The 25231-nt window shown below is 41.2% G+C and overlaps 1 protein-coding gene across 4 annotated transcripts in view; it reads right to left on the reverse strand.

Annotated features, from left to right (window-relative positions):
* MRPL48 (mitochondrial ribosomal protein L48) overlaps positions 1 to 25231 on the reverse strand; it is a 65205-nt gene that overhangs the window by 29182 nt on the left and 10792 nt on the right. The window contains exons 1-3 of one of the 4 annotated variants that reach the window (XM_045894408.3): positions 22841 to 22992; positions 14246 to 14298; positions 10586 to 10623 (exon numbers count right to left, since the gene is read on the reverse strand). In XM_045894408.3, coding sequence (XP_045750364.1) covers positions 10586 to 10623; positions 14246 to 14298; positions 22841 to 22861 — 112 coding nt within the window. In that variant the 5' untranslated portion in view covers positions 22862 to 22992. Of the gene's footprint in view, positions 1 to 10585; positions 10624 to 14245; positions 14299 to 22415; positions 22584 to 22840; positions 22993 to 25231 lie in introns of those variants that run through there. The other 3 variants (XM_054512124.2, XM_064576944.1, XM_045894409.2) reach the window with 3 other exon arrangements.

The raw sequence follows: 25231 nt of genomic DNA on the forward strand, positions 1-25231 counted from the left end.
GGGAAGGTCTTGGCCATATTTCAAAATGTTTACACTCCTTAGGTAATCATTTAAGAAACTTGATTCTTTAATCTAGTTCCAACGACTTCATCTCATTCTCCCACTCCTCCAGGCCTTTAAAACCTTGTTCCTCAGCCACAGAGCTACACTTGCCGTTCTGTATGAACCATGCCAAACCTCTGTGCCATGCTGGGCAGTACCCCCTGCTGGGACTGCACCTCTCTGACTGGTGAAATCCTAGCCAGCCTCCAGGGCCAAATGTCACTTTCTCCGTGAAACTCTTCTACTGCCCTAAACGTTCAAAGATCATCGAGTTTACTTCATGGTTTTAGCTCTCCCATGCCTCCACAATATAGTAGAACATTTTGTATAAATAAAGAAAACTCAGATGCCAACCACCATCTTTAACTACCCAGAAAATCAAACACCCCCCCAGTGGTTTCAAACAGAACCAAAGGTGATCTTTGAGACGGTGACACATTTTAGGTGAAAGCACCAGACTGTGTGCCTCAGCCTCTCCTCTGCTGGGATTCCTTGGCAAGGAAGCATTTTCAAATTCAGTTTAGGGCAATTCCTGTAATTAGAGCAGCTGGTTAATTAAGAAGCTGGTTCACACTACTGTTAAATTAACCATTTTCCCCCTTAAATGAAAGGCTTTGGTCAAATTACCAGTGTTTAAACTGCTTAATTAGCCAGTTGTTTATGTTATAAAATTTACCAGTTTGAAAGCCCCTGATTTCTAGTAAGTTCAAAAGAATTCTTGCCCTGCTCCTTGTCATCAAATGGGTTTCCAGCTGTCACATTAATATTGCAGCCTCGTAAGAGGAAAGGTAACTCTTTTCTTTGTTTTTTGTTTTTTTTTTTTAAGATTTTATTTATTTATCAGAGAGAGAGAGACAGAGGCAGGCAGAGGGAGAAGCAGGCTCCTTGCTGAGCAAGGAGCCCGATGTGGGACTCGATCCCAGGCCCCTGGGATCATGACCTGAGCTGAAGGCAGACGCTTAACCGACTGAGCCACTCAGGCATCCCAAAGGTAACTCTTTTCACTAAAGATACAGAACCCCAGGGTTTCAAAAGGAGGCTCTGAAGATCTTTCAGTTAGCACAATTATAGGATGTGATCACGTATTGACTTCTCCCACATCACATTCCTTTACTTTATATATGCCAAAACCAACTGTCCTTCAGTGTCCCTGTTTACTAAGCTGGGAACTAAACCCATCAATCCAGGATGGGGGTAAACAACGTCACTTTAATTATTTCTCCTTCAAGATTAGAACAAGCATTTTTAGCATGGCTATGCTGCAGAAATGGGGGGAAACACTGGGGTAGCCCCAGTCAGAGTTAATTACAGGATATTTTCTCCATTCAGTAGACTAGAGGTCCCTTACACACCAAAGGGCAGGTACACCCCAGCACCTGGCAAATAGTATGTACTCAGAAATTGCCTTTATGGGGCACCTGGGTGGCTCAGTCAGGTGGGCATCTGACTCTTGATCTCGAGTTGGATCTTGAGTTCAGGGTCAGAAGTTCCACACTGAAAGGTTCTTAAGACATTTTAGCAAGACAAGCTGCAATGAGTTGGCCCTGGCAGCTACTCACTTTTTAAAAAATTTCTTTTCAAACTTTTTCCAGTTTTTCTAATTATAGTACACTGAACTACTTGGATTTGAATGTGCCATGTTTCTCTGATTCCACCTTTTTGCTCATGCTGTAATGAGAGGACTCTGAGTTCTCTTCATTTAACCTCTTCATACCTCTTTATATATATTTACTTCTACCTCTCTATGTATGTTTAAAACAGTAAGAAAAAGGCAGTCACTACAACCACACCCATCTTTTAGAAAGAGCAGCTGGTATGGTACCCAGGCCCGCAGAGAGAATGGTGGGTGAAGGACGGAACAGGGCACTGCTCCCCACTCTTTTCTGAAAGCCAATATAATTCAATCTTGGAATTTCTGATTTTAAGGATATCTCAAAGAACCCATGAAAAATGCCAACAAAACTATGTCCTTTCAAGTAGAATTATCTTGGCATGCCAACATTGGTGAGTCACCTTGGGCCTTCTAGAGGGCCTTTTGAGATTCCCTGACAACAAATGAAAAATGGGCAAAGGGAAAGATAAATGGCCAGTAAATGTGTGAAAATATGGTCAACCAACTAGTAATCAAAGACATGCAAATTACAGTACAAGGGATGGCATTTTTTAACTTACAATATTATGAAATATTAAAAAATTAATAATGCTTCATATTGATGAGTATATCAAAAGGGATTCTCAAATACCAAAGAAGAATAAAATAGTACAATCTTCCTGGAGACCAATTTGGTAAAACATCAATAGCTTTTTTTTTTATTTATTTATTTGAGAGAGAGAGAATAAGAGAGAGCAAGCACATGAGAGGGGGGAGGGTCAGAGGGAGAAGCAGACTCCCTGCCGAGCAGGGAGCCTGATGCGGGACTCGATCCAGGGACTCCAGGATCATGACCTGAGCCAAAGGCAGTCGCTTAACCAACTGAGCCACCCAGGTGCCCCAACATCAATAGCTTTAAAAATGTCCATTTCCTTTGACCCACCAGTTTGACTTTTAGAAATGTATGCTGAGTAAATAATCTGATAAGGGTATAAATACTGATGTATAAGGATGTTTATCATAGTGTTGTTTACATTGAAAAATCTTGGAGACAGCTTAAATTTCTCCAAATAGAAAACTGTTGGAGGGGCACCTGGGTGGCTCAGTTGGTTTAACATCCAATTCTTGGTTTCAACTCAGGTCAAGATCTCAGGGTCATGGGATCGAGCCCCATGTTATGCTCTGCACTCAGCGTGGAGCCTGCTTGAAATTCTTTACCTCTTCCTCTCCCTACCCCTCTGCTCCTTCCCTCCTCCCCCTGACCTGCTTGGTCTCTAAAATCTTTAAAAAAAAAAAAAAGAAAGAAAGAAAAAGAAGACTGAGTAAATTATATTATCCTCCACCTCTCTCTCTCTCTTTTTTTTTAAAGATTTTATTTATTTATTTGACAGAGAGAGAGATAGCGAGAGAGGGAACACAAGCAGGGGGAGTGGCAGAGGGAGAAGCAGGCTTCCTGCAGAGCAGGGAGCCCGATGTGGGGGCTCCATCCCAGGATCCTGGGATCTTGACCTGAGCCGAAGGCAGATGCTTAACGACTGAGCCACCCAGGTGCCCCTGATCCCAACTTTAAAAACAAAATAAAACCAAAAAAACCCTCAGATTTAAGTAGCTCTCAAATACTAAAATATACTACAAAATTATAGTAACCAACAGTATTAAAAAAGGTTAGTAATGGCATCAAATATACAGACAAATCAATTGAACAAAACAAAATTAAAATAATCCCAGATCTATATGGAATCTTAGTATATGATAAAGGTGACAATCTCAAACCTAAGGGGAAAAGATGGATGTTTCAATAAATGTTGAAACAATTAACGACCCATTTGGGGGAAAAAACTGCATCTCTACTCACTTCTCATTCCAGATGCATCACATATATAAAGGGAAAAAAAATACCAGAAGATAACATGAAGGATTTTTTAAACTAATCTTGGAAGAGATCTTGCTAAGCAAGAAATAAAATCTAGAAATCAAAGATTAATAAACTTAGCTTTATAAAAACATAAAACTTATTTTCAACAAAAAACACAAAAAGACAAAGACTAGAAGCAATGCAAAGCAGAGATGACAGAAAAATGCTAATTTCCTTAATATATAAAAACTATATTAAAAAAATCTTGTAAATTAAAAATGAAGAAGCCAGCAACCCAATAGAAAAATGGGCAGAGGGGCGCCTGGGTGGCTCAGCGGGTTAAGTGGCTGCCTTTAGCTCAGGTCGTGATTGGGACCAAGCCCCGCATCGCATTGGGCTCCCTGCTCAGCAGGGAGCCTGCTTCTCTCTTTGCTCCTCACCTTGCCCACTCTTTCTTGCCCTCTCGCACTCTCTCTAGTAAATAAATAAATAAAATCTTAAAAAAAAAAAAAAGAAGCAGAAAAATGGGCAGGAAGTATAGACAGTTTACAAGGGAAGAAATGAAAATAGCCAATAAAAATGTGGAAAGATGATAAATTCTCTCAAGAAATGCAAATTAGGAGACAATTTTTTTACTACCAAAAAAATAAGATGTTTTATAAAACCCAGTTTTGGGGGCGCCTGGGTGGCTCAGTCGTTGAAGCGTCTGCCTTCAGCTCAGGTCATGATCCCAGGGTCCTGGGATCAAGCCTCGCATCGGGCTCCCTGCTCCGCAGGAAGCCTGCTTCTCCCTCTCCCTCTCCCCCTGCTTGTGCGCACTCTCTCTCTCTGTCAAATAAATACATAAAATCTTAAAAAAAAAAAAAGTTTTAACCAGAAAATAGAAATGTAAATCAATACAACTTCTCTGAAGGGTAATCAGATGATATTTACCAAAATTTTAATCCATTGACTCAGCAATTTCAATTCCAGGAATTTATCTAACAAATGTACAGGAACAAGTTCACAAAGATGTATAAAGATGGTTGCTGCAGCATATTTTGAGATAGCAAAAACTCAGAACAACCTAAATGTCCAGCATTAAGAATAGTCGTACACACACAATGTATGTTCAAAACGTCTTCTTTTATTTATTTATTTTTTTTACTTATTTATTTGTCAGGGAGAGAAAGCACAAGCCACAGAGTGGCAGGCAGAGGGAAAAGCAGGCTTCCCGCTGAGCAGGGAGCCCAATGCGGGGCTCAATCCCAGGACCCTGGGATCATGACCTGAGCTGAAGGCAGATGCTTAACCGACTGAGCCACCCAGGTGTCCCTGCATAAAACTTCTTGAAAAATATACGAGAAATTGCTATCAGTGGGTAACACTGGGGAGTAAGACTGGGAAGTAGAAAATTCAACTTTTCATCATATACCTTTTTGTACAGTTTATATTATTTTATCCTATGCATCTATATAAATGCATTTACAATTCTTACAGTTGATAATTTTAATAGTAATTAAAAAAAAAACTTTGTCAGAATACATACCAGTTCAAAATGAACTTTGCCTCTAGTTGAGGATAACGGATGAGACCTAAGCCACAGAATAAAAGCACTTGAACATAATCTCTTTTTAAAAACAAAACAAGGGCACCTGGGTGGCTCAGTCGGTAAAGTGTCTGCCTTCAGCTCAGGTCATGATCCCCAGGTCCTGGGACTGAGTCCCACATCAGGCTCCCCGCTCAGTGGGGAGTCTGCTTCTCCCCCTCCCTGTGCCCCTCCCCCCACCTGTGCTCACGGTCTCTCTCTCTCAAATAAATAAATTAATAAAATCTTTTAAAAAAATGAACATCTGGCAAAATGTTACTTAACTGCCAAATCTGGGTTTATTTGACATATTATCCTTTTTCAGTCTTATGTATTTTTTTATCTTTCCAAATAAAAAGTGTAATTAAGAGAAAAAAATGTAAAAGAAAACCTTTCCTGGGGCACCTGGGTGGCTCAGTTGTTAAGCGTCTGCCTTCAGCTCAGGTCATGATCCCAGAGTCCTGGAATCGAGCCCCGCATCGGGCTCCCTGGTCCGCGGGACGCCTGCTTCTCCCTCTCCTTCTCCCCCCTGCTTGTGTTCCCTCTCTCGCTGTGTCTCTGTCAAATAAATAAATAAAAATCTTAAAAAAAAAAAAAAAAGAAAGAAAACCTTTCCTGGACCCCACAGTCCTCTCCACCTCCTGCCAATTCTCTCCCCTCCCACTCGAACTTCATGAAAACATTGTAATAGCATTTCTAGTTCCCCAACTCCAGTTCACTTGTCAATGCAAGCTAACTTCCACAACTGGTACCACCCCACCTACACAAGACACTACTTTCATAAGGTCACCAATGACCTCCATGTTGCTAAAGCTAAAGAATGTTAGGTTCTTATCTTTTGGGATCTCTCAGCAGCACACACTTATAACTCCAATATGGCTGACCACTCTTTTCTTCCTGAAACACTCTCCTTTTGACTTTTTGAAATTTTCTATGCTGGTTTTCTCCTACCATTTTGGCCGCCTTTTTTCCAACCTCATTAGCCATCTCTTTTACCCTTTACCCAGTTTTTTTTTTTTAATAAAGATTTATTTATTTGTGAAAGAGAGAGAGTGCACACACACTCTAGCAAGGGGAGGGGCAGAGGGAGAGAGAGAATCTAAGCAGACTCCCTGCTGAGCATGGGGTCTCACTTGGGGCTCAATCCCAGGACCCTGACATCATGATCTGGGCTGAAATCAAAAGTCGGACACTTAACCCACAGAGCTACCCAGGCACCCCACCCTCCCCACCCTCTACCGTTTTTATTTTTTTTATTTTTATTTTTTATTTTTTTTAAAGATTTTATTTATTTGACAGAGAGAGACACAGCGAGAGAGGGAACACAAGCAGGGGGAGTGGGGGAGGGAGAAGCAGGCGTCCCGCGGAGCAGGGAGCCCGATGCGGGGCTCAATTCCAGGACCCCGGGATCATGACCTGAGCCAAAGGCAGACGCTTAACGACTGAGCCACCCAGGTGCCCCTCCTCTACCGTTTTTAAATGTCAGAGTTCTGGGCGCCTGGGTGGCTCAATGGTTAAGCAACTGCCTTCGGCTCAGGTCATGATCCCAGGGTCCTGGGATCGAGTCCCACATCGGGCTCCCGGCTCAGCAGGAAGCCTGCTTCTCCCTCTCCCACTCCCCCTGCTTGTGTTCCTGCTCTCGCTGTCTCTGTCTCTGTCAAATAAATAAATAAAATCTTTAAATAAATAAATAAATAAATAAATAAATGTCAGAGTTCCTAAGGGCCTGATCCTTGGGCCTCTTCTCTACTTGTTCTCACATGATCTCATTCATTGCCATGACTTCAAAAAAATCAACAATATGATGGCTTCCAAATTTACACTTTCACCCCAGACTTATGTCTGAATTCAAGATCAGTATATCCGGGGCGCCTGGTGGCTCAGTCGTTAGGCGTCTGCCTTCGGCTTGGGTCATGATCCCAGGGTCCTGGGATCGAGCCCCACATTGGGCTCCCTGCTCAGCGGGAAGCCTGCTTCTCCCTCTCCCACTCCTCCTGCTTGTGTTCCTTCTCTCGCTGTGTCTCTCTCTGTCAAATACATAAATAAAATCTTTTTAAAAAAAGATCAGTATATCCAGTGGGCTACTTAATATATTCTCCCCACAGGCACTCCAATTCAACATGTTCAAAGCCAGACTCAAAATCTTTCCCTTCAAACTGTTCCATTTAAGGCAGTACATTCAAAATAATTATATAGATATTTATCTCTTCATTGTAGTAGAAACATATTCACCATGGATTAAGTAATAAGAAAAAAAAGATTATAAAACATTATATATCGGGGTGCCTGTGTGGCACAGCCAGTTAAGTGTCCGACTCTTGGTTTTGGCTCAGGTTGTGATCTCAGGGCCATGGGATCAAGCCCTGCATAGGGCTCAGCTCAGCACTAGTCAGCTTGCAATTCTCTCCCTCTCCTTCTCCTCTGCCCCACCCACTTGAGTTTACTCTCTCTCTCTCTCTAAAATAAAGCTTAAAAAAAAATACAGTATGTATCATTTGTTCCCATTACTGCAAAACAAACAAAAATATCCACCTCTCTATCTACCTACTTACCTACTATCTATCTATCTATGGAGAGAGAAATATAAATGCCTAAAAAAAGACCTGTTAGGATATACAACAAAATGTTAAACAATAATCTCTGGATGGTATGATTACAGGTGATTTTTAACTTTCTTTTTTTTTTTTAATTCTTATGTTAATCCCCATTACAGGTGATTTTTAATTTCTGTCTTCTTCAGTTTCTTCTTGTGTGTATGTATGTGAGTGTTTATTTCCCATATTCTTTAAAATGAATGTTTTTCACTTTTATAATCAGATATTCATAGTTTTGTTTTGTTTTGTTTTTAATCTCTTAATAGGATGCCATATGAAGTCAGGCTATCAGTTAGAAAACTTTCTTGTTTAAATGATTTAATTTAAGTCTACTCAAAACTTTCAGATCTAACTTCCAGGTTATAGGAAGGAGATAGGAGAACATGTTCTGCAACACCACTAGGAAATAATCAGACAAATCAACAAGGGAGGACATTCTATAAGACAAATGGTCTGACCTAATCAAAAAGTCACTGTTATAGGAAAAAACAAGTGGAACTAGATTAAAGGTGACATAATAGTGAAATACAAAGTGTGAAACTTCACTGGGTTTGGGTTATAAACAACACCCACAAAAGACACTTTGGGGATAATTACAGAAATGGATAGAGTATGAGATGATATGGAAGCATTACTATTAATTTTCTTGAGTGAGATCATGGTATTGTGGTTCTTTAACAGAATGTAGAGAAAGTCCTTATTTCTAAAAATGCATACTGAGGTATTTAAAGGTGGGTATCATGATGCCCAATAGAGAAAGCAAAATGTCAACAACAGTTGAATCTAAATGGTGGGTGTTCATCACTAGTGTTCTTGGGGAAAACATTCTTTTAAGACTATAAGCTTCCGGGGCGCCTGGGTGGCTCAGTCGTTAAGCGTCTGCCTTCGGCTCAGGTCATGATCCCAGGGTCCTGGGATCTAGCCCTGCATCGGGCTCCCCACTCCGCGGGAAGCCTGCTTCTCCCTCTCCCACTCCCCCTGCTTGTGTTCCTTCTCTCGCTGTGTCTCTCTCTGTCAAAAAATAAATAAAATCTTTAAAAAAAAAAAAAAAAAAGACTAAAGCTTCCAAAAGGCAAGGACTGTATCCTCTCAATATCGTATCCCCAGCACCTAAAACACATCCTCGTATAATAAATGTTTGTTGGAAGAATGAATAAGTAAAAAACCCATATTTTGAGATGCTGGACTTTGGGGCAGGTAGAAATGGTGATGCTCTACATATTGTTGCCACCTTCTGAAAAAATTAACAGATGTAAAACCTCTTCTGTACTGCCTGGCATCATGAGGCACTAGGTAATTGTTAGTTTCCTTCTTTTTTGTTTTTTTGTTTTTATTATGTTACGTTAGTCACCATACAGTACATCATTAGTTTTTTGTTTTTTGTCTTTTTAAAGATTTTGTTTATTTATTTGACAGAGAGAAACACAGCAAGAGAGGGAACACAAGCAGGGGGAGTGGGAGAGGGAGAAGCAGGCTTCCCGCAGAGCAGGGAGCCCGATGCGGGGCTCGATCCCAGGACCCCGGGATCATGACCTGAGCCGAAGGCAGACGCTTAATGACTGAGCCACCCAGGCGCCCCACATCATTAGTTTTTGATGTAGTGTTCCATGATTGTTTGCATATAACATCCAGTGCTCCATGCAATACGTGCCCTCCCTCATTGCCATCACCAGGCTAACCCATCCCCCCACCCCATTAGTTTCCTTCTTGTTTCCCATTCCTTTCCCTTTGAAACTGTTTTTTTTTTAAGATTTTATTTATTTATTTTAGAGAGAGAAAGAGAGCGAAAGTACGAGTGGGGAGGAGGGGCAAAGGGAGAGGAAGAAGCAGACTCCCTGCTGAGCAAGGAGCCCCATGTGGGACTCGATCGCAGGACCCCAAGATCATGACCTGACCTGATCAAGACGCTTAACAACTGAGTCACCCAGGCACCCTTCCTCTGATACTCTTTAGGCAAATGACAGATGTCATTAAAATCAAACAACTAGGGGTGCTTCAGTGGCTCAGTCGGTTAAGCGTCTGCCTTCGGCTCAGGTCATGATCCCAGGGTCCTGGGATCGAGCCCCGCATTGGGCTCCCCGCTTGGCGGGAAGCCTGCTTCTCCCTCTCCTGCTCCCCCTGCTTGTGCTCCCTCTCTCTCTGTCAAATAAATAAATAAAATCTTAAAAAAAAAAAATCAAACAACTATTTCGAAATTTCTCACGAAACAGACAAAGCAGAAAGGGCAAGTAACTGGGTTGAAACAGACTGAAATTCATGGAGTTAATCAGATTGAATGGATATTCATTTTGGACAAAATACTACATGAAAAGCCCTTGCCTAGTAGATGATGGGCATAAAAGAGAGGTCTGAAATAGTAGCGATTATAACTATAATAACTAACTTAATGTCTTTTATCTCAATGAATCTTTATTTTTTTTTAAAGATTTTATTTATTTATTTGAGAGAAAGAATGAGAGACAGAGAGAGCACATGAGAGGGGGGAGGGCCAGAGGGAGAAGCAGACTCCCCACTGAGCACAGGGAGCCTGATACAGGACTTGATCCTGGGACTCCAGGATCATGACCTGAGCCAAAGGCAGTCGCCTAACCAACTGAGCCACCCAGGCACCCATACCTCACTGAATCTTTAAATTCACTGTAGTTTGTACTATAATTATCCTCATTGTTTTAAGTGAGGAAAGCAAGGTATGGAGAGGTAGCCAAAGGTCACAGAGTTAAGTATGTGGGAGAGCTGGGAACCAAACTTACTAAAAGAGCTCTTGCTCTTAACCACCACTTTATATTCCTGCCCTTGTCCTATTCCATGTGAAAGGTGGAATGTGGTCCCAGCCACTCTTCTCAGAGACATGTTAGGAATCTTTCTAGACAAAATTATTACAGAGTGTTAGAGGGTCACTTAAAGCAAGCAGACCATATCAGGAAATAACCACATACCTGCAGAACAGATGGGATTTTCTCTTGAAGTGCTGACCCTAAAAAGAAGAGTATGTTGAATAAAATTAGAAACCCCTTATTTAATCTACACAGTTACCAAAACTTGTATGCTTCTCATTAAGGTGAAGTCAATGCTAGATATTTCTTTATTCCTTCCTTCCCCTCTTTCCATAAACGTTATTAAATGCCTATTATGTGCCAGACATCCTGAGGATGCAAAAATAAGTAAAATGTCTGTATTTATGGTCAATTTAGGAGAGAGATATGTAAATATATGTGATCTATAATCTAGTGCTGATCCAGAACAAAAACTTGTACAAGATTTGGTAGAACACAAAGTAAAGTGTGGTCATTTCCACTGGGGGAGTAAAACCATTTGACCTGAGTTTTAAAAATGCAGAACTATTCTCGATTATTTAGCCTTAAGGAAAAGCATTCTAGGCAGAGGTATGAAAGTGGTATGTTCGGGGAACAGCAACCAGCTGGATATGAGTGTAACTGAAGCAGCAGGGAAAAGGGAGGTTAGTGAAAGAGGTAATCAAGGGCCAGGTTATAAGAACCTCATACGCTGTGCTAAGGAGTTTGGTATTTACTCTGTATAGGCACTGGGAAGCTCCTAGCAGATTTTAAGCATAGGAGTGCTATGATCAAGTTTAGGTTTTAGGAAGTTAACCCTGGCAGCAGGTGAGCAATGAATGGGAAGAGGTGAGACTGAGGCAAGAGAACCAGTGAGGTGGTTCTTGCAGAAGCTTACAAGGAGGGTAGAGAGGAAGGAACAGCAATGAGAGCCAGACTGAATACAGAAGTCAAAGAATATGGAGGAGAATAATACAGCACTGTTTGGCTCATTAGGTTATCAGAGTATTTTAGTTCAGCATCCTGCAGAAGTTTTGAAACTAAATTGTGGCACAACTTGGAGACAAGCAGATCTGTGATTAAATGCTGACTGTACCATTTCCAAACTGTGACCTTTGGTAAGTTCTTTTATATCTCTGTAACTCAGTTATCTCATCTTTAAAATGCAGATAATAATAGTATAATCTCTTGGGACTGAATCTATCTTAAACTCTCTGAGCCAGTTTCCTCTTTTGTAAAATGATGTTACCTATATTTGTCCTGTATATTTTTGTAAAAATTAGAGAGAACATGTAAAATGGTTCTATAATAAGTAAGCGTGGTGCTATAGTAAGTACTTATTGAATAATTGACTGATCAATGATGGGGAAAATAGATTACGATGTAAAGGAATAGTAGGAGAGAGGCTTCAATAAATGTAAAGGATTAAAGAAATCATGCAGACTCATGGGTGCCATGCAGTCCAGGGAGATATACAATTCATTGTTTTATATCACATGGCTACTACATGTAAGACACTCAGTGATTATCTGCTGAATCGAGAAATAAACTACCAAATGCCTTTCCTTACCATTGAGAGTAAAACAGTGGGGAGTCGCAAACTGTATGTGCAAGGCAATGGAAAAAAAACTTGGGTTTGAATTCTAATTCCAACTCACATTAGCTATGTCATCTTAGCACAATTAATTTACCTCTCTGGACCTCAGTTATTTATGTATAAAATTAAGATAATATGACCCGTTTCAGCAGGTCACTGTGAGAATCTATTCACTCATTAAACAAATATTTACTAAATGCCTACTACGTGCCAGGCAGCATTCTAGGCTCTAAGGATACAGCAGTAAACTAGACTAACAAAATCCTTAGCTGCATGATGCTTATATTCTAGGGGGCAGGTAGGGAAGACAATTTAAATAACTTTACATATACATCTTTACAGAATGTCTCAGGTGGTGATACCTGCAACAAAGAAAAATAAAGTAAGGGAAGGGAATAAAAATTGATGGGGGGAGGGGGCACTATTTTACATAGGGTAGTCGGGGAAGATCTCTCTGATGAGATGACATCTGGGCACAAACCTGAATGAAGTAAGGGGGGGGGTCAAGCCATATGGATACCATTTTTTTTTATTTTGTTTAAAGATTTTTTTTTTTTTAAGATTTTATTTATTTATTTGACAGAGAGAGAGAGAGAGACAGCTAGAGAGGGAACACAAGCAGGGGGAGTGGGAGGGAGAAGCAGGCTTCCCGCCAAGCAGGGAGCCCGATGCAGGGCTCGATCCCAGGACCCTGGAATCATGACCTGAGCCGAAGGCAGACGCTTAACGACTGAGCCACCCAGGCGCCCCAGAAGATTTATTTATTTGAGAGAGAGAGAGAGCGTGTGTGTGCGCGAGCGAGCACATGGGGGCAGGAGCAGAGAGGAGACTCCGTGCTGAGCATGGAACCCTGAGCATGGAACCAGACATGGGGCTCAATCTCATGACCCTGAGATCATGACCTGAGCCAAAATCAAGAGTCTGACATTCAACTGACTGAGCCACCCAGATGCCCCTAAATTTTAAGTAGGCTCCACACCCAACACAGGCCTTGAACTCATGACTCCAAAATTAAGAGTTGCATGCTCTACTGACTGAGCCAGACAGGCACCCTGAGCCATATGGATATCTAAGGGAAGAATGGGCAAAGATCCTGGGGTAGGAGAGTCCTCAAGGACTAGAAAGGGAGCCAGTGTACTAAAGCTGAGTAAGTAGTAGTACACAGATGAGGGAACAGATTGTGTAAAGCCTTGTAGGATATGGTAAGGAGTGTAGATTTTATTTATTTTTTTATTAGTTTCAGAAGTAGAATTTAGTGATTCATCAGTTGCATATAACACTCAGTGCTCATTACATCACATGCTCTCCTTAATGCTCATCACCCAATTATCCCATCCCCCCTCCCCTCCAGTAACCTTCAGTTTCTTTCCTAGAGTTAGCATCTCTTATGGTTTGCCTCTCTCTCAATTTTCATCTTATTTTATTTTCCTTTCTATAGATTTTATGTTGAGTAAGATGGGAGACCATTGGAGAGTTCTGAGAGAGAAATGACATAAACTAATTTGATTATTTTTTTTAACTTGATTATTTTAAAAATAATCATTCCAGGGGTGCCTGGGTGGCTCAGTCGGTTAAATGTCTGCTTTTGGCTCAGGTTGTGACCCCAGGGTCCTGGGATTGAGCCCCGCGTTGGGCTCCCTGCTCAGCGGGGAGTCTGCTTCTTCCTCTCCTTCTGCCCCTCCCCTGCTTGTGCTCACACACTCTCTCTCTCTTGCTCTCAAGTTAATAAATAAAATCTTTTAAAAGAGATTTTAAAAATAAAAAATAAAAAGAATCACTCTGATTTTAGTGTGAAGGACAGAAGAGAAAAGTAAAAGCAGTGGCATCAGTTAGGAGGCAGAATGATGATAGTAAAGATTAGAAGGAGTTTAGCAAAACAGAAAGCATGAGACCTGACACTGGAGCTGAGAAATGGTTTGATTCTGTATATATTTCAAAAGTAGAGCTGAGAGGATTCGTTAAAGAATTGGATGTAGAGGGACAGAAATAACAGTGTTAAGAATGACTCCAAGGACTTTGGCCTGGGCAACTAGATGAATGGAGTTGTCATTTACTGAGAATGGGGAAAGAGCAAGATGGCGGGGGAGTTAATGTTTGAAATGCTTAATAGACATGCAAGTGGAGATGATGAAAGAAAAATGCTGGGTGAACTACCTAGCAGAATGCAAATATTAGCTATATTTAACCACTGTTATTAATATCCTTACCTTAAGAGAGAAAAGGCTGGCTTAAAAATGGTATCGTTCCTCAGACACAGCATCTACAGCAAAATAGCCATGTTAGGACAATTTTAATTATTCATAGCCTTCCAAGCACTTCTTCAAAAAAAGGCTAGAAACCCAAAGTACACAAACCAAAAAGGACCCAAAGCCTCTTGTCTAGCAAAGAAGCTATCCTTCAGTTAATACTGAATATGTAGGCAAACCAAGGTCATCTTTGCTCTTACTCCACCCACTACAGAAAATGCTAAAAAACAGAAGTCCCCCTTCCATGCTGCCTTTTTGTTGTTGTTTTTTACCTTATTTTCCTTTTCCAACGTGATCTATTTTTTTCTACTACCAATTAACAATTATGCATCTGCCAAGCACAGGCACCATGCAAGGGACTTTACTCTTTCCTAATTCTCAAACACTGCAAGACAATTTTACAGGTAAGACAACTGAGGCCCACAGAGTTTATATTCCGAGAAATTATAGCTAAGAAGCGGCTAAGGGGACTGTTTTACTCCAAAAGCTATGCCTCTGTTACAGGACACTGTCTCAATAATAATAATGACACCAATATCAACAAAACAGTAATAATGAGAGGAGGCAGTAGCAGGGGCAGCTTCCCTCCCTAAGTTCCCCCCAATCCCACTCTTTCAAATTCACTCCATCCTGCTGCACTCGAAACATCAGTGGTATAGCTTTCCTATGGGAGTGTTTAATATAGAGGTCTTTTTATAAAGCAACTAGATAATAAACACTAAATGTCCTAAGGCTCCATGACATGAAGAGAAAATCCTGTCCTCTAAGGGTAACAATTTAGATCCCTTCAACATGTATCTGTTAAAATCCTATTACACAAAAACAAAAGAAGGTCTGAGAAACTGTCACAGACAAGAGAAGCCTAAGGAGACATGATGACTAAATGTAATATAATATCCTGGATGGAATCCTGGAACAGAAAAATGACATTAGATTTTAAAAAATGAGAGAAATATGAATAAAGTATGGGCTTTAATTAATAATAATATATCAATATCAGTTCATTAATTATGAAAAGTCTACCATACTAATGTAAGATAGCAATAGGGAAAACTAGATGTGAGGTAGATGGGAATTCTCTGTACTATTTTTGCAACTTATCTGTAATTCTAAAACTATTCTAGGGATGCCTGGGTGGCTCAGTTAGCCTCTCCTTCAGCTCAGGTTATGATCCCAGGGTCCTAGGATCGAGTCCTGCATTGGGCTCACTGTTCCGAGGAGAGCCTGCTTCTCCCTCTGCCTGCCGCTCCCCCTGCTTGTGTGTGTGCGTTCTCTGTCTCTCTGACAAATAAATAAAGTCTTTTAATAAATAAATAAATAAACAAATAATCTATTCTAAAATAAATTTTATTTTTAAAAAGGCTAGTATATGCCAACTGCTCTGTTGAATATTAAAGGAAATATAAAAACAAAATGTAACAACAAAGACAAACTTTGAAAATACTATGCTAAGTGAAAGAAACCAGTTACCAAGAGCCAAATATTGTATGACTCCATTTATATGAAATACCCATAACAGGCAAATCTATAGAGAAAGTAGATTAGTGGCTGCCTAGAGCTGTAGAGTCTGAGCTGGTGGGGATGACAACTAAGGGAGTTGGCTTGAGATTCTCTCTTTCCTTGTCCCTCTGCCCCTCCCCCCCCACATGCTCACTTGCTCTCTCTCTTCCTCTCTCTCTAAAATAAATAAATAAATCTTTTAAAATATCTATATTCTGTTCACTCATCTCTAGTCTGTTTGTCATGCTTGATAGATCTCGGGCCTGGAGGAACCTTAGACTCATCTGCTCTAACTCCAGAGAAGAGAAGTACTGGCCAAGGTATGCTGGTTAGAGGCTGGAACTCCTGTCTCCCGGGGCTCCTTGTTGCTTTTCCCGCCTTCTATGCTGGCCAATATTAGGTTAAACATATTGCACACATAATTACAAAGTCTTTTAGTATTTGATTTAATTGCAGTTTTTAGGATTGCCTATGCATTTTGCCCTTCCTTCCATCTACTCATATCCTTTCCAATCTTCGTGACCTCACATTCTCTGGGAGACTTTTCCTAAATTTGCTCAAACTGTTCCCTTCCCCTGCTCCAATTTTTTTTTTAAAAGATTTATTTATTTATCTGAAATAGAGCATGCACGCAAGTGGGAGGCAGGGCATAGGGAGAGGGTCTGAGCCAAAACCAAGAGTCAGATGCTTAACCAACTCCACCATCCGGGCACCCCCAGAATATATTCTTAAGTGGGTCACTTCATACAGAAGAGGAATTGAATGGGAAGAAAGATCTAGATGACACTGATTTTTTCCTCACTTTAATCACTCAGATCTCTGAGTCTCTACAAAAGCAAAGGATTTAATTACCTAAAAGCCAGGCTTAAGGGTTGACAACTTTCTGGAAGACATTCAAATTGTGGTGTGAACTCTCCCTTTCAGCTCTGGGAAATGTGCTTCCTCTTCCCTGCAATGCTCGGCATTATTTATCAGAACAAAAGTAATCTATTTTGGGACTATATCCACAAATACCCGCTCCTCCCAGTCAGCAAATGAAGAGCGGCTATAGCCCTGCAGCAAATAGAAGAGGAGGATGGTGATGCTAGTGAATGAATGAATGGGGACACAGCTGCCGCAGTGGGTTACAAAAATACTTGTGCCATGAGCTCAGGAGCCAAGAACAGGGGGACTGCACAGCTACCAAAGACTGAAGTCATGGGGCCAAATCTATACTGTCTGACTAGCTTCACACACCTGAGCCCCAGGTGAGTGGAGACAGTAGTGAGTCAGGGACCCATGAGGCAGGCAACTGAAAGCTGTTTTATAAGTATTAACAGAGTACATTTGTGTATTAACAAATATTTAAAATAGCAGTTACTATCGCTTATTGAGTATATCCTTTGTGCTCATCACTTTACACACACTATTTCAGTTCATCTTTACACTAATCCTCTGATAGAAGCATAATTGAGATAATTCCCTCTAATTTATAGAGGAAAAAACAGAGGCTTAGGAAAATTCCCCAGTTATAGGTTTGATAAGAGGTGCCAAGAATTCAAACCCAAGGCTGATTGAATCCAAAGCCCATGTGTTCCATTCTACCTCACTACCTCTCCAAAGAGTAATACCAATTAGTGAAATTCATATGCTAATAATAATATCAATAATCCTACCATTTGTTGAGTACCGGCTATCTGCCAAACGTTTCCTTTATTTTTTTTATTTATTTTTAAAAATATTTTTTTTATTTATTTGACAGAGAGAGAGAGCACAAGGAGGGGGTGGGCAGGCAGAGGGAGAGAGAAAACCCGATGCGGGACTCGATCCCAGGACCCTGGGATCATTACCTGAGCTGAAGGCAGACGCTTAACCAACTGAGCCACCCAGGCACCCAAACATCATTTCCTTTAATCCTCACAACCATTCTGTGAGGTAGGTTTTTCTACCCCCATTTTACTGTGGGGAAACCAAAGCTCGGAAAGGTGAATTAATGTGCCTAAAGCACACAGCTGGCTAGTGGTGTTCTAGCTGACCTTTTCCTAAGTTCTTTCAAGATTGCTTTTGTTTATAGTTTTCCCTTTGGCCAAGTCTCTTCTTAATATGTTTAATAGGTTGACTGTCAGAGTCTGTCTTTGCACTGAGTCTTTATGGAACTTAGACCTGGGTTTGAATGTCAAAACTTCCATTTTAATAGTTGTATGATCTTTGGCAAATCCCATAAGGAATACTTGGCCTCACATATGTATGATCTAATTTACATAAGATGACCAGAACTGGGACGAGCAAAAACCACTGAATTGTCCATCTTAAAAGGGTAAATATTATGGTATGTGAGTTATATCTCAATTTTTTAAAAAAGAAAGAAAAGAAAGAAATATCTGGCCTTCTAGCATAACTGCTGGATTGTATTTCTAGGCCACAGTTGAGTTTTGTTAAGTCCTATATCCTACTTTCCTCCAGGGCTAAATTGTTTAGAAATACCTGTGGTTACCTAAAATGTTAAGTCCAATCCCCTACCTTCTCCCCAAGTCTCATCCCCATATTTCTCTGCATACTCTCCCTTGATCTAAGCCCCACTGCTTCTCTCCCTCCCAATTTCTTCTGGGACCTCTGGAACTTCAAATATGTTCTCATTTCGGGGCCTCTGCACATACTCTCTCTTTTTAAATTCTATCATTCTTTACGTTTTAGTCATGTAGCATCCTCAAGAAAACTTCCCTTACTGCTCAGACTTACTTGGATCCTGCTGTTACACACTCACATGGCACCCAGATTATTTCTTTTGTGGCACTTATCACAATTAGTTAAGTAGTTATATGTTTAATTAGCCTGTCTCTTTTGCTAAGAATACAAGCTCCATAAAGACAGGAAACTGCTACATCCCAACATCTACCATACTCTCTGGCACACTGTGGGTGGTCAGTAAATATCCCCTGATTGAATTAATAAATCCCTCCAAACCTCACTTCCTTAGCTTTATTTTTTTTAAGATCTATTTATTTACTCTGGGTTGGGCAAAGAGAGAAGAGAGACAGAATCCCAAGCAGACTCCCCCACTGAGCGTAGAGCCTGACGAGGGGCTCAATCCTACAACCCCTAGATCATGACCAGAGCCAAAGCCAAGAGTCAGACACGCAACCATCTGAGGCACCCAGGTGCCGCTCCTTATCTTTAAAGAGGTTACAAAAATATATACCTCATAGAATTCTTGATACAATTATATGTTAATGTATGAAAAGGACTTAGCAAGTGCAAGGCACATCATTAATGATCAAATTGGTAGCAGTGATGATAATGGTGGTGATCGTTCAGCTCATTTATTAAACAATATGTACCCTTGTGTGACAGGTGTTGAAGGTAAAACCATAAACAAAATAGTAAAATATCCCTGTCCTGCAGAATTTACATCTAATAGTGACCAGGATATAGCCAACTTCTTGACCACTTTCCTGGGCTCCTGGACTCCCTGACCTTCTATGCATCCTGAAATTTGTGTCCTCCTATTTCACATCTTATGTCCTCCTAATTCATGTCTGTTGGGTTTGTCATTTGCTTCAGTCCTCACTCCAATTTGCTCATATGAACTCTGCTCCATGTTAGCCTTCAGTGTTTTCACTTGAAAACATCTTACTATGAGATCAGTCCCCAAGGTTGCTCCTTCTGGCATACCTTTTGTGATCTGCTCTAACTCCAGAGAGGGGAAGTACTGGCCAAGGTATGATGGCTGTCTCCCAGGGCTCCTTGTTGCCGTCCCTGCCTTTTATGCCGGCCAATATTAGGTTAAGCATATTGCACACATAATTACAAAGTCTTTTAGTATCTGATTTAGTTGCAGATTAATTTGTATTTCTAGACCACAGTTGAGCTCCCCTCCCTTAACCATATCCTGTGGTTCAGAGATATGGTAATCCCTGAGGAAAGAACAGTTATCTCAGGGTGAGTGACATCCAGACCTAAGCTAAATACTCCAGGACCATCCATTTTCTGTGTAAGGTAACTCATCAGGTGAGTCATTACTCATTCCCTGGTGCATTCTAACTTCCACAGACATCATCCTGCCATCCTGATTGATCAGTATGTTTTCTGAGGTTTGATGAATATCAGCATTATGGTCTTAACACTACTTCTACTTACTACTTCTGCTGAGCCAAAGAAGTATGCGATTCCACCCAGTTTTATTCCAGTAAAGCTGGGCTTTTCATTCATTTAAAATGTGAAAGGAGGGGCGCCTGGGTGGCTCAGTTGGTTGGGCGACTGCCTTCAGCTCGGGTCATGATCCCGGAGTCCTGGGATCAAGTCCCACATCGGGCTCCCAGCTCAGCAGGGAGCCTGCTTCTCCCTCTGACCCTATCCCCTCTCATGCTGTTTCTCTCTCTCTGTCAAATAAATAAATAAACAAAAAATCTTAAAAAAAAAAAAAAAAGAAAAAAAAAGAAATAAAATGTGAAAGGACTGTAAGCTAAAAACATCTTGGGCTCCCAAGGAAAGAGTACTGAGCTAAGAGTTTGAAGTTCTAGTCCCAGCTCTAGCATGTACTTACATGTAATGTCAACTTTTGTTCAGTCACTGATTCACTCAATATTTATCAGGTACCTACTTCAGGCCAAGTACACTGTAGGTTGGGTACATATACATATAAAAAAATATATAGTTGCCTACCCTCAAATCCTTCTAGTGAAGACAGTAGATGTGCAAATTATTTATTACATTGCAATGTGAGATCAGTGTAATGGGTTGTATAGGAAAGGGAAGGATTGGCAAATTGGAAGGTCAAGGAAGGTTTTCATTCCTCATTTCACAGATGAGGAAAACCAAGATTACCAAATTAATGAAATGTGAAATACTCAAAAAAGGAAAAGCAGTGGGGTCTTAGGAAAGATAGAAACAATAGGCTCCAGTCTCAGCTCTATGGCTCACTTAAATGGCTGTTGACCTATTTAAAAAAAAAGCATTCATTAATTCAGGCATTCAGTAGGACATCTGAAAACTATTATGTACCAGACACTGCCAGTAGCTTCCATTTCCTCATTTGTTGTGCCTACGAAAATCAAATGAAATTATGAAAATGAAAGCAGCATATAAACTGTAGAATATTCATATTCCTAAAAAAAGAAAAAAATAATATTCATATTCCTGCATATATAGTCCTTCACACCTTACAAGTACTATTATTTACATTATCTTCCATAATTGCTACAACGATTCCAATGGTGGCATTATCATCTGCATTTTACAGATAAGAAACTGAAGCACAGGGGCACCTGGGTGGCTCAGTTGGTTAAGCGACTGCCTTCGGCTCAGGTCATGAACCCGGGGTCCTGGGATCGAGTCCCACATCGGGCTCCCAGCTCAGCAGGGAGCCTGCTTCTCCCTCTGACCCTCTCCCCTCTCATGCTGTTTCTCTCTCTCTCTTTCTCTCAAATAAATAAATAAATAAAATCTTAAAAAAAGAAAAAGAAACTGAAGCACAGAGAGGTCAAATAACCCACCTAAAGTCATATACATAGCAAGATATAGAACCCAGGTCTGATGCAAATCCCCTGGGTTTTTCATTCTTTTTTTTTTTTTTTTTTTTTAAGATTTTATTTATTTATTTGAGAGAGAGCACAAGCAAGAGGAGCAGCAGAGGGAGAGGGAGAAGCAGGCTCCCCATGGGAATCTGACCTGGGCTTGACCCCAGGACTCCAGGACCATGACCTGAGCCGAAGGCAGACACCTAACCAACTGAGCCATCCAGGCACCCCCCTGGGTTTTTCTTACAAATGTGAAGTATTAACACTTCCAGACAGGCTGGACAAAGATGGTCACAAGACTACATATGATTAGATGCCAAGAGATAATACCAGGTAGTTCAGAAAATAAACAGTCACTTTAGCCAAAGTAGTCAGAGAGGTTTTATGGAAAAGATGAGACCTGAGCTGGGTGTTGAAGGATGGAGCATTTGGATAGGTGGTGAGAAGGGTGAGGGCACTTCAAGTGAGGGCAGAGGGGAAGAATAAAATCAGTAACAAAGGCAGGCAGCAGTGGCATCAGACTTGGAGAGGCCCTATCTGCCCTTTTATCTTTAGGTGATGCCCTAATGACACATTTACATGGACTCTCCTGTAGTATGGAAGGGTAGGAAACAGTATTCCTTGAAAACTTATGCCTCCCTTTCAGCAGTCCTCAGAATCAAAGCAAATAGAGCAGGAGCATGGAGTCACCAATCTGACCATCTTTAACAGTGGAATTTTGAAACTTCCTGATTTTTTTTCTATTATCCTTTCACCATATCTGTCTAAATTCTCATAATTAAACTAAGGTGAGTATTAGTGAGTTATTTCATAAAGTAAGGCTTAAGCCATTAAGGAAACAAGCCTAAAGATATTCAGGGACCACCCCAAGATAACTACTGGTAGATCCATGAGCAGCAAAGATCATGCTGACCTATATATCATGGACATAAATATTCTACAATTAACGCCTAAAATAAAATTTTAACATAAATTGCTGAAAGTAAGTCATCATTCTGAGCAGCATTATACAACCAAAAGAACACAACTGAAATCTGTTAAGAGGGAAAGGGAAGACCAAGGAATGCATTTATCGTGATTCAGACGGTTTTACTGCAGTCGTTTAAGGTTTTGTAAGTAAAAATTTAGTGTATTACCCTTTTCCTATCGCTAAGTAGCCTCACATCCCAATCAGGTCACGGAGTCAGAATGGTATACTTAGAAAACACCCTGAAAGCGCAAAAATAAAATGACCCGCTCAAGGTCAGACAGATTATCCGCACTGATCCTGGTTCCGAGATTCCCACTGCGGGGCTCTTCTCTTTCCAGGCCAATGGGCGGCGAGGGTGGCTGGTGGAGGGGGCGGGGCCCACGGGTAAGCGCCTCCGAGTGCGCCCGGAAAGGAGTGGAGGGAACACAACCCTTGACTACAAGACGCCGCGTGTGCTGCCGGGAGAGCCTCGTTCTCGCTGGTGTCTCATACCCGGATGTCTGCAGAGGCGGTGATGGCCGGGCTGCCACCTCCCAGCTCTACTCTCCCCACCACCTCCGCCGCGCCCAGCGTGCGTGGAACCTACGTTACCTTTCTCAGAGCTCCGTTCATCCTTTGCTGCTGCGGCCGGTAACTGTGTGTAAGCTGAAGACCCGCCCAAGCTGCAGCGATCCCCGGGCGTCTGAAAACACTGACGGAACGCCTCAACCGTGTCCAGTAACAATATGCGACCGAGACGCACTCAATCCCCGCAGCACCTTGGTTCCGGTAGCTTCTGAGACTCAGTAGCTAGAAAACTCTCCAGACTCCGCCCTCGCTACAGCTTAAGTGTCACCTTCACAGCAATTCTTCCAGGCAGAATTAATTGCCACCTCTGTGTTGTCCCCATGCTTTGCACACGATTCTGCTATGTCAACCACCATACTGTGTATTATTTGTTACTGTCTCTTTCACATGTTTGACTGTGAGTTCCCCAAGGACTGAGATCCTGATTAATTCATTCCAGTAGCTAGCACAGGACATGGAGATCAGACTTCTAACCTTGATTTAAAAGCTGATTGGCCCTAAGTGAGCTTTTCTGACAGTCAATTGCCTCATAATAATTGATAATAACTACTTTCTACTGACTGACCATTATGTGCAATGCACTATGCTCAGAGCATCACTTAATTTTTTCCTCACAAGCCTGTTAGTGAAATATTATCACTTGATTTTACATATAAAGATATTCTGAGAGGTTAAGAGACTTGTCTGGGGCCAACCAACCGAAGCAGAGCCCAGTTTCAAACTCAGTCTCCTTTACGCAAAGGACACACCTCTTCTCATATGAGATAATAATGTCACTGCACATTCAATTACTTACTTTAAACACATTAACCATTTACTTAGCATGACTTTGTGCCAGTCCTTTGATTGAATCTTGGGAATACAGAGATGAATAATACATGGTCCCTGCCCTTAAGTGGCTCATAGAGAATTTCATCAAACTAAAAAGCTTCTGTGCTGCAAAGGAAACAATCAACAGAGTGAAGAGACAACCTACAGAATGGGAGAAAACAGTTGCAAACCATACATCTGTTAAGGGGTTAATATCCAAAGTATATAAGGAATTTAACTCAATAGCAAGAAAACAAGCAACTCGATTTTAAAATGGGCAAAGCCATCTGCCGCAACGTGGATGGACCTAGAGGATATTATGCTAAGTGAAATTAGTCAGAAAGAGAAAGACAACTATCATATGATTTCACTTATATGTGGAATCTAAAAAACAAAACAGACTCTTAAATATGGAGAACAAATTGGTGGTCCAGAGGGGAGGTGGGTGTGGATGGGCAAAATAGGTGAAGGGGATTAAGAGGTACAAATATAGGTTATAAAATAAGTCACAGAGGGACGCCTGGGTGGCTCAATCAGTTAAGCATCTGCCTTCCGCTCAGGTCATGATCCCAGCGTCCTGGGATCAAGTCCTGCATCTGGCTCCTTGCTCAGCAGGGAGCCTGCTTCTCCCTCTGCCTGCCACTCTCTCTCTCTCCCCTCCCCCAACAAATAAATAAAATATTTTTAAAAAATAAAATAAAATAAATAACAGAGATAAAATGTACAGCATAGGGGCGCCTGGGTGGCTCAGTCGTTGGGCGTCTGCCTTCGGCTCAGGTCATGATCCCAGGGTCCTGGTATCGAGCCCCACGTCGGGCTCCCTGCTCCATGGGGGGCCTGTTTTTCCCTCTCCCACTCCCCCTGCTTGTGTTCCCTTTCTCGCTGTGTCTCTCTCTGCCAAATAAATAAAATCTTAAAAAAAAAAAAATACAGGATAGGGAACATACTCAATAATATTGTAATAACCTCATGTGGTGACTGATGGTGATTACACTTATCATTAATGAGCACTGAGTAATGCATAGAAGTGTCAAATCAATATGTTGTACACCTGAAACTAATATAACATGGTATGTCAATTATAAGTCAATAACTTTTAAAATGGGCAAAGGACGTGAATAGACATTTCTCAAAAGAAGACACACAAATGGCCAACAGTGGGGCGCCTGGGTGGCTCAGTCGTTAAGCGTCTGCCTTCGGCTCAGGTCATGATCCCGGGGTCCTGGGATCGAGCCCCGCATCGGGCTTCCTGCTCCGCAGGAAGCCTGCTTCTCCCTCTCCCATTCCCCCTGCTTGTATTCCCTCTCTCACTGTCAAATAAATAAACAAAATCTTTAAAAAACAAAAACAAAAACAAAAACAAATGGCCAACAGTGTATAAAAAGATGCTCAATATCACTAGTCATCAGGGAAATGCAAAACAAAACTACAATGAGATATCACCTCACACCTGTTAGAATGGCTATTATCAAAAAGACAAAAGCTAAGTTTTAGCAAGGATGTGGAGAAAAGGACACGCTTGCACACTATTGGTGGGAATGTAAATCGGTATCACCACAATGGAAAACAGTATAAATAGTAAATATATAATGGAATATTACACCA

The sequence above is a fragment of the Mirounga angustirostris genome, unplaced genomic scaffold (genome assembly GCF_029215605.1).
Source record: "Mirounga angustirostris isolate CCGP_5_RB_7025 unplaced genomic scaffold, mMirAng1.0.hap1 SCAF_13, whole genome shotgun sequence".
NCBI classification, from domain to species: domain Eukaryota; kingdom Metazoa; phylum Chordata; class Mammalia; order Carnivora; family Phocidae; genus Mirounga; species Mirounga angustirostris.